Source organism: Chenopodium album, chromosome 6 (genome assembly GCF_948465745.1).
Source record: "Chenopodium album chromosome 6, dcCheAlbu1.1, whole genome shotgun sequence".
In the NCBI taxonomy this organism is placed as follows: domain Eukaryota; kingdom Viridiplantae; phylum Streptophyta; class Magnoliopsida; order Caryophyllales; family Amaranthaceae; genus Chenopodium; species Chenopodium album.
In genome coordinates, this window is record NC_137839.1 from 2,692,025 (window position 1) to 2,702,239 (window position 10,215).

General features: G+C 35.6%; 1 protein-coding gene across 1 annotated transcript; it reads right to left on the reverse strand.

Annotated features, from left to right (window-relative positions):
* Positions 1-139: 139 nt before the first annotated feature.
* On the reverse strand, positions 140-9,497 carry LOC145634260 (chloroplast processing peptidase-like). The gene is made up of 5 exons (XM_081685685.1): positions 8,938-9,497; positions 1,539-1,676; positions 969-1,055; positions 808-875; positions 140-698 (listed from the first exon to the last, which is right to left on the reverse strand). The coding sequence occupies exons 1-5, from the start codon at positions 9,448-9,450 to the stop codon at positions 566-568; spliced, it is 939 nt and encodes a 312-aa protein (XP_081541811.1). The 5' UTR covers positions 9,451-9,497; the 3' UTR covers positions 140-565.
* Positions 9,498-10,215: the final 718 nt, after the last annotated feature.

Below are 10,215 nucleotides of genomic sequence, written 5' to 3' on the forward strand. Positions count from 1 at the left end.
CACTTAACAAAGAATGTGAGAGTCGACACAGGCTTAGCTTGTGGCACGGGCTGAGGTTTGGATTGAGCAGCTTATCACAAAGCCTGAAAATTGGTCATGGCACAAGGATCAAACCCGGCACAGCCATTGCCATAATAACTTACAACTAACAAGAGTTCCACCTTCAATCAAGTATAAACTTAGATTGACGTCAGTAGAAATAATTCATCTAAATTCAATCACTAGTTGATTCAAAATTTACATTATCTAACAATAGTGTAAAAACGAACATGATAACAGCTTCTATGAGACAGTTGATACAGATTTACTGAATTGAATTCAATAGATCAACTGCAGAGTCAAATTATCTAGATGATCTTCTCAACCAACGGTTTCTATTGTTGCTCACATTTAGACAAGCGAGCAATGGGGCCTCCAAAGTGTGACCAGCAAACACCACTACTTCTGCCATATAAAGCTGTCATAACCAATGCCTTTGAAGGCTGAAGAAGGTGGATGGTCCATAGCAAAATGGATTGCCGAACTATTCAGAACAATTTTGGCTTATAATGAGAGAAATTGCTCTCTATGATGCTGGTGAAGGGCTCTCCAGCTTTTCAATAGCACAGCCCTCTGGGAGAACTGTACTCCCTATCCTATTAGGAGGCCAATATCGGAAGACTGATCTTCCAATAATGTTCTTGGCAGGAAGTGGACCCCTGACCAAATCCAGCAACATGTAATCAGCAATATTACAGACGAATTGCAGCGATGAAATTCATAGTTGACAATACAGTATCATACACCAGAGTTGTAGGAGAAAATTACCAGACATGAGAATCATAGCTGTTATTGCGGTTGTCACCCATCACAAAAACAGAGTTCTCTGGCACACGCTGCACATATCGAATATAACCAAACACAGACAGAGAATCAGTATGCACTCTTTAGAAGGCAAAAATTGTCAAGCATATTGAAAGAAGACCTACTATTGGGGTCATGTTGTACTTGGGAGATTCGTATATGTATCCTTCATCCTTTACAACACCATTTACAATCAACTTTCCATCCTTCACCTGCAGTCAACAATTTTAAAACGAGAAACAGATAACAGAACTTAATATTGTTTGCAGACAAGCTTTCTTGCACATGATCAACATGGAGGGCAACATTGAATTCAGGATAAACACACACACACACACACACACACACACACACACACACACAGAGTCTCCTTTCACAGCTATGATATTGATTTAAAAAATGTCTAATAAATTTGATTCCCATCTAACTCGACCCCCTGTCCACTCCTGAAGGAATGTCTAGTAAATTTGATTCTCATCTACCTCGATCCCCTCCCCACTCCTGAAGGCAGGAAAGGACATGTTGGAAGAATGGCTAAAATACATGCTCATATAAATACTAGTTCTCTCTGGCCATAGATTGATTACCAGGTATAAGCAATTTGTTCTTTTTCAAGTCATATACAGTATATATTTTTTAGGACAACTTTTCACCTTTATAAACGCACTAATACCGAGCTAAAGACTGACCCATACCTCAACAGTATCACCAGCCTTAGCAACCACTCTTTTGATGAAAACATCATCATCAGTATAGCCAACATCTTGAAGAACTGGTGGGCTTTTGAAAATTACAATGTCATTGGGACAAGGCTTCCGAAAATAGTATGACACCTGAAAATCTCTAAAACAAACATAAATTATGCTATGGATAATGAGGAAGCCTGGAACGTAAAATTCAAAAGCTAGCAGCACAAGTAAAAAATAAGACGTTTACAGACTCATAGCCTGACCAAATAAAACTATAAAAGAGTTCATGACAAACATACTATAGATAAGTGGAGACAAAAAACCGTTTATCCAACATGATTAGGTTGACAGAGTAACTAAACAGCCGCATTGAACTGATACATGTATTCTTTTATCTGAAAGATATGACTCCAACAGGAACCATTTTCTTAAGCTTGATTCATCGTCCCTCACACGAAACTCCTTTCTTATTATATTTATAAGCTAACATGGAGAATTAACACTGTACAATACTACAATTACAAACTACACACATATCATAGTCAGTAGTCATCTATGAGACCTACACTCTAGTTTTGTATTAAATTCTTCAGTGACCATGGTGAGGTACTGGGTTTAAGCTCACTTAACGCTTAAGGCAATAAAGAGGAAAATTAATCAGACGCAAATAAGCAACCCTGAAGAATAAGTGAAAAGTAGGCCTGTACAAAACTATCCGAGAATCCAAAAATCCGATCCGCAACTGATCCGAATTTTAGAATATCCGATTCGAGTTTTCATTTCGGATCAGATATCCGATCCGAAAAATCGGATGTCAGATACAATTTCGGATATTGATTTTTAAATTTTCGGATATCCGATATCCGAAAAATATCGGATATTGGATATCCGAACCGATATCCGATAATTTAAAAGGTAAATATTGAAGTTAGATAATAGATATAGTATATTTTTTTAAAAAAAATAAATATTCTTAAAACAAATTAATAATCAGACAAGTAGACAACCTATTCACCTTACTCACTTTCTCTCACTAAATTCCTAAAACCCCTAAATTCCTCCCTTTCTCTCTCTATGCTCAGCTGCTCAAGGCCTCAAGCTGCCACCCCACCCCACCGCCACGGCGCCACCTCAAACTCAGCCGCTCAAGATCTCCTTCAGTCCTTCACTCGCCCAGATCTCCTACTAATCGTATTTGCTCGGCTAATCTCCGCCTCTCCCGTATGTATTTCGAATTCATTGTTTTGATGTTTTTGGTGGTTTTCTTGTCAATTTTATTGTAATATTTGTTGTAAATTTCGTTTTGTTATCTAAATTTTGTTCTATTTGTTGGGAATTTCGGTTGTTTGTTAGATTTTCGATCTACTAGTATTTGTTTGGAATTTCGATTTTTTATCTGATTTTTTCTATCTATTTGTGTTAATTTTTGATCAAATTATTGTTTCTAGTTTTCTGCTAATTTATTTGTCATCTAGTTTTCTATCTATTTGTGTTAATTTCGTTGAATTTTTATTGTTTATTTTCTGAATTTCGTGCTTATTTTTTGTTTCTTAATTTCCTAATTTCGTGCTTCTTTATTAATTTTTGATCAAATTCTTATTTTTATTCTCCTCAACATAATTATGTGAGTTTAAGTTCTCTGTTGGAGAATTCAGATTCTTATTTTGTAATTGTATGTGAATAATTGTAGGTTAATGGATGAAACCTTTGATATGACGAGTGAGAGTGTCACTCCTTTGAATGAGGAAGGTGCACAAATTCCAGAAAATCAAACTCCACAATCTGAACCAGAAGTTCCAGAAGTTCCTAATCCAAATAAAAGACCAAACGAAGAAGTTGCTCCAAGTAAAGGTACAAAAATTGATCTTGGCATTGGGAACATTTTGAGAAGATCAATAAAAATAGGGTTGAAAGATCAATATGCTTGTATTGTAAAATTGATGTTTCTGGTAGCTCTAGACTTGGCACTTCTGCTATGAAAAATCACCTTAACATTTGTAAAGAATACCCCCCTAACATTGATAAGTCACAAAGACGTCTTTCTTTACAAAGTGAACAAACTACCACATATGATAGTGTTGGTGAAAATGTGGTGGGGGAAAAGAAAGGGATGTTAGAGTTGTGGAAGTTTAAGCAAGATGATGGTTGTAAAGCTTTTGCAAGAATGATAATAATGGATGAATTGCCATTTAGGTTTTCCGAGCGTGAGGTTTTTCGTTACTTTATGTTGGTTGTCCAACCAAACTTTCTCATTCCCTCTCGTATTACTGTGGCTAGGGATTGTTATCGTGTCTATGTAGATGAAAAGAAAATCTAAAAAAAAAATTTAGTAAGTGTTCTTCACGTATTTGTCTTGTCGAAATTTGAGTTATATGTGTTTAACAGCGCACTTCATTGATCATAATTGGAAATTACCTAAAAAAAATTTTAACATTGGAAATTACATAAAAAAATTTGAACTTTTGTCCAATTAGTGGTCACGCTGGAGAAGTTATTGGTAAAGAAGTTTGAGAAACGATTGCTTGAGTGGGGCATTACCAGAGTCTTAACCGTAACAATAGACAATGCAAGCTTAAATATTTAAAAAGCAGGTTTCAAAGGTGGAAACATGGTACTGTTTTGATGGTAGGTTTGTGCATATGCGTTGTAAAGCTCATATTCTCAATCTTACTGTGAAGGAGGGTTTGAAAGAACTGGATAACTCAATAAAAAGAATTTGTAATGGTGTGAGGTTTGTAAGATCTTCTCCGGCAAGAATGCAAAAATTTAAAAACTGTGTAAATCAAGAGCAAATCGAGTCAAAACGTCAACTTTGTCTAGATGTTGATACTAGATGGAACACCACTTACTTGATGTTAGATTATGCCTTGATTTATCGTAAAGCATTTGATTTGTTTGAAACTTGTGATGGTGGTAAATTTAGAACCGAGTTGTCAAAGACTTGTGGTGTTCCCGAAGTTGAAGATTGGGACCGTGTTGCTTTTTTGATACCTTTTCTTAAAATTTATTATGATGCCACTCTTAGACTTTCTAGTTCTTTGTTTGTTACCTCCAATAAGTACTTGCAAGAGCTTGTGACAATCAACAGAATGATTAAGAGAAGGTGTGATTCTCATGATCATAATGAGAAGATGATGGCTTATGGGATGAAGGCAAAGCATGATAAGTATTGGGAAAATATAGATAATATCAATTTGATGTTGTATATTGTTGTTGTGCTTGATGTTAGGCGTAAGTTGGATTATGTTAAGTGGGCAATTGATGATTAATATGATTCGGATAAAGCTAGGGAGTTGTATGGTAGGATTAAGGAGACTTTGACTTATTTATATGAGCATTATGCCACACTGAAAATCAGTCCACCACTTCTAAGTTAGATGATTTGTCTTCACAAGATTTGGAAAACTATGATGAGCATGATATGGCAGTTTATAAACTAGTGTTGTTCAAATGAAGAGTGATTTAAACAAGTACTTAGAAGATGAGAGAGAACCACATGTCATTGGAAAGAGTTTTAATGCATTAGAGTGGTGGAAAAAACGTGAGGAAAGCTATCTCATAGTCTCTCCTATGGCTAGAGATGTATTAGCCATTCTCGTGTCCACCGTAGCTTCGGAATCTGCATTTAGCACCGGTGGTCGCGTGCTTGATTCATTTCGTAGTTCTCTCACACCAACAATGGTAGAAGCTTTAATTTGTGCACAAGATTGGTTGCGAATGACAAATGAACCACTTGTGGTGGAAGAGCGTATTGAAGATCTTGAGAAGATTGAAGAAGGTAATATATTTTTTCTTTATATGATTTCAAGTTGTGTTACTCGAACACGGCATTTTTGCCATCATACCCGGTCAGTACGACCTGACACGGATCCGAGTATGAAATCCATTCCAGACTCACCATCTAGATCTCGGGTACGGCTATTCACAGTAGCCATTGAAGAAAAGAAGCTTCAAGAGAGAGAGCAGAGAAGGAAGAACGAAGAAAGCAACCATTAAAGAAAGATGAAGGGTTTTAAGTATTTCTTTACCTTTATTTTATTTTTTTTGAAGGAATAACTTTATTTAAAAAGGCTTTCTAATTTCCCAAGAAAGAGATGTACAATACATTAATTTAAAATAAAGGTTTTGGGTTTCCCAAGAATTGGTACAGAGAAAGGCTGTGGTACTCATTTTTTTTTAATAACAAATCTGATTTGGCTTCCCAAACAAGCTTTCATAAGATTTTTTTTTTATTTTTTTAAAAGAAAGCTTTCATAAGATTTTATAATGTTTAATTTTAAATATTATATTATTTATCTTAGTTATTTAAAAGATACTGTATGAAAATTTATATTGAATAAATATTGACACAAAAGATTTTTGATATGTGCCAAGTTAAAAATAAATAAAAACGTTTTTCTTATTGATGTTTTTTTCTTAAAGAATTTATTGGCGTATCCGTACCCGAGTCCAAAGTTAAGACGGTGTCCCCGTGTCCTAAATTTTTGAAAATGACGTATCGGACACTCGGGATCTATACCAGTTAATGCCCTATCAATGGAAAACTCTTCGAAACGGATAGAAATATCTTGTCTAATTATGCTTTCTCGGGGTAGCGACCTGCACGAATGGTGTAACGACTGCCCCGCTGTCTCCGACATGGACCCGGTGAAATTGAATTCTCCGTGAAGATGCGGAGTACCATTTTTGGCAGACCGGGGGGTGATCTCTTTCATCAAAGGCGAATGCATCTATCGTCATTGATGCATAAATAAAGAGACCGACACAGGAGCGGGATTCTCTAAAAAGCCAAGGTCGTGAGTGGCCAAGAGGGCCCACTTGGAGACCTGGACAAAGATGGATTGAAAGTAAGATAGATTCATTTGAGTTCAAGTAGTACAGGATCTTCGATCGACGGATACCCGTACCCGTGTCAATGTAACATAGATTTCAAGTATAATTTTTTTTTTTTTTAGCCTTGAGTTAAATGATAACTATTAACTTTTTTTTTTGGTATAGAACTGTCCACTTTAGTTGAGCCAGGTTTCGGTTGTTGATGACTACATTTGAGGCATTCATTTGAGGAGTAATATTGCTACTTTTTTTTTTTTCCTACTGTTATTATTATGTAAAATGTAATATTGAGACTTTAGTAAACTTTGTAATATTGAGATTTCATTAAGCTTTGTATTTTTAATTTGAGGAGTTGGATTTGTAATGCACTAAGACTAATGCTAGTATGCTACTGCTTCGTATTTGAGGAGTTGTATGTTATTTAATGGTTTTTTTTTATTAATTTAATTTGCAAAAAAGACTACTACAATTATTGTACTGGTTTTTCAAAAAAAAAAAAAATAGTGTAGGAATAACAGGTACAGGATTACAGGAACACAACCATAATTAATTTTGAGTTTTCAATAACATTGGATAATGGATATCCGAAATATCCGATCCGAATGATTTCGAATATTGGATATCCGAAATTTTCGGATCGGATTTGGATTTCAATTTCTGACATCCGGTGAATCGGATATCCGATCCGAAATCACATTTAGGATCGGATATCCGATCCGTGAACAAGCCTAGTGAAAAGGTATGGAGGATCAGTATTAAAATATAATTACTTATTCTTAAAGACATAATGTAGTATATTAAATTCTCCACTCCACCTAGCAACCACTCCACCTAGCAACCACTCCACCTAGCAACCAACCTCACATCCTTCCCCTCTCCTCCACCTAATGTCATCCACCCTTGCCAAAAAAAAAATCTCTCTTTTTCCATGAGGCCTATCTGACCTTCACCTGATCCCATACTAGTCTGCTGATCCAGCAGTGCCAGTAGCCAAGCAAGATCATTCAGAACTTCTTTCAGTCCCTCTCTACCAACCTCCCTTTTCCTTCCCCAATCTCTGTAGCAAGCTAAGTCAGGTTAGCAGGTGGTGATCTAACGGGATACATATACACTTGATTACTTAACCAAAATATACGACGATCTTGGTCCTATAGTCTATACTTCTATCCTTATTCCAACCCTGGACAAAATGGGGGCCGGTCACCTCAAGAGGTTCTACCATTACCATAAGTTCCAAATCAAAACGCCAAAACATTCTCAAGGAAGGTTACAGATATCCAGCATGAAACATCAATAGTGGCATTAAGGCTTCTCTAAGGCCAAGTGACCATAATACTAGGAAGTATCCAGCAAGCTTCCTTATCACTTAAGCTTTAACCTAATCCTGGTAGGAAAGAGGTAGTAGTAAAATATACGAGTAGTTTGGATGGCCATTGCACATAAACTTTCTTGATGATCACAATTTCCATTTGGGAAATTAGAAGAGTCGAAGAAACTCTGCAAAATCACCTGTTCTTATGCTTTCACATTTTATTTTTATAAACCAAATGGAAAGTCAATGGGCAAAAGTAAACAATCAAGGTAGAAGCTTCAGCTTATGGAAATCCCACTATGTCCTCACGTTCTTTTCTATTATAGTATAGTTTCACTAAATTCCAATCCCTTGATTTTAAACTTTTTACCTCTTGGTCATGCACAATTGCCAAAAAGTAAATTATATTTTGGATGGCTATGTGAACAAACACTTTTCTTGAAGATAACATTTTCCATTAGGGAAACTAGGAAACTTCAAGAAACTCTACAGAAACTTGTTTAGATGACCACCAAGTACTTCAGTCTGATGGATCATTAAACTCCAGAAAAGAAGTTCTCTTTTAGTACTCCGTAAAAAGAATTAGCTGTAATACCTTTTTGTATTATTTTCTAATGACACACAAAATAAATTGATATTTCTAGTTAACATTAATGATTTTCAGCTTAAGTTTTCCACAATTCTACTTTTCCTAATTTTTTATAAAACTTGTATTCTCACAATCCCCTGTTCCTGTGATTACATTTCTCATTTCTGTTAACCAAATAACTATATAAGCTCAATGAGCATAAGTAATTAATCAAGGTAGGAGCTTCAGCTCTTTGGGAATCCCACATTGTTCCTCAAACAAAATTTACTAGGAAGTACTTCGTATATTCTTTTCCGTATATTCTTTTCCTAAGAAAGAGCAATTTCACTCAATTCTCATCTCTTGATGTCAAACTCTAACTTCATGGTCTTGCATAACAGCTTCAATGCAGTATTAGAAGTTCAAACAGCAAAGCTGAATTCACATTAACATCTCTTGACCCTTTAATTCTATCAGAACTAATTAGCAAAACCAAAATCCCCCTAACAAAGTTACAAACTCCTTCACAATACTCATCCCCACACAATCAAGCTAGAAAACAAACTAATATAATTCAGGGAAGCTCAAAAACAGTATAAACAATCAATAAAAACAACAAAAGCACCCAAATTCTAAGAACAATAAAACAAAATACAAACTTAAAGCCCAGAAAAATACAGTGAAAATCTCACCTTTTCAGCAACAAGTCGATCCCCAACATCAAATGTAGGATACATAGACAAAGAAGGAATATATCTGGGCTCAGCAATAAACGACCGAAAAGCAAGCGAAATTGCAAGAGCAGCAAAAACAGTTTTCGCATCATCAGAAGTAAAATTCAACCACTCAGGCAACAACCCAGAGGAATCCCCCTTCTTTCCGTCATCTCCGTCACCATCTCCGCCTCCATCACCGCCGTCTCCTCCGCCACTTTTGGGTGGTACAATTGTTTTGATGTCATCTTGGGACTCTTTGAGACTCCTGCAAATTAGACTGTTCAAGGGTTTTAGAGGGTTGGAGGAGAGAGAATTGGGGGTTTTGAGGAAGGAATTGAATTGGGTTTTGTGGGATTGAAGGAATTTTGAGATTGGATGAAGATTGAAGATGATGAATTTAGGGTTTTTGGTGGATTTGGGGAATTTGTTTGAGGTGGGATTTGAATAAGAGATGGATGAGATTGAAGGGAGAAGGTGTAGAGATGTCATCTTGATGAATCCACGATTTGTGAATTTCAGCGGGTATGACCATTATTACTCGTTACTTTTGGTTATGATAAAACTAAATCAAGCACGGTTTAATTTCTTTCTTTAGTATTCACTAGTCACAATTACAAATGAGACTACTTTAGGCTATGTTCTTTTCATCTTATTTTTAGTTCAGTTCAGCTCCAATAAGTTTAGTTTGGTTCTTATCTTAATATCCTTCTCTTATAAAATATTTAATTCAATTTATTTCTTGTCTTAATATCTTTTCTCATAAAATATTCAATTGAGTTTAGCACTAATAAGTTCAGTATAGTTCAGTCAATCAGAACAACCCCTTGTTATCCAAATAAGAGCAACATTTGTTTTACAAGTATTTTCAAGAAATATTATTATCATTTTGAGTAGGTAACTAGTGAAACATTTATAAAATCACTATTAACTTCGTGAATGACTAATGAGATGAGAATTTGAAGAGTTTCAATATAATGGAGATTTAAAAAATAAGAGTTTGTTCAATGAAGATTTCATATTCACAAAAGCTTCTTCAAAGGAGGAACATAACAAAGTAACAAACCCCCCCCCCCCCCGACACCCCCTTGGAGTTGACATGTCCTTTATTTCCCTTTTTCTAGGTTTTTGTTAAATTTGTCAATAAAGTTGTCAAAAGTGGTGTTAGACATGCCAATGGAAACGAAAGATATCGAAAATGGTGGTGTTGATGGAAGATGGGTGAGGATAAAGAAAATTAGGTGGACAAAAGTTAGA

What these genes read in the sequence shown, in the direction of transcription:
- LOC145634260 (XM_081685685.1), bottom strand. Translation starts at nt 9,450, where the DNA reads ATGACATCTCTACACCTTCTCCCTTCAATCTCATCCATCTCTTATTCA. An exon ending in AGGCTGGTGATACTGTTGAG is followed by an intron (nt 1,056 to 1,538) that starts GTATGGGTCAGT and finishes TGTTGACTGCAG; the next exon opens with GTGAAGGATGGAAAGTTGAT. An exon ending in AGCTATGATTCTCATGTCTG is followed by an intron (nt 699 to 807) that starts GTAATTTTCTCC and finishes GGATTTGGTCAG; the next exon opens with GGGTCCACTTCCTGCCAAGA.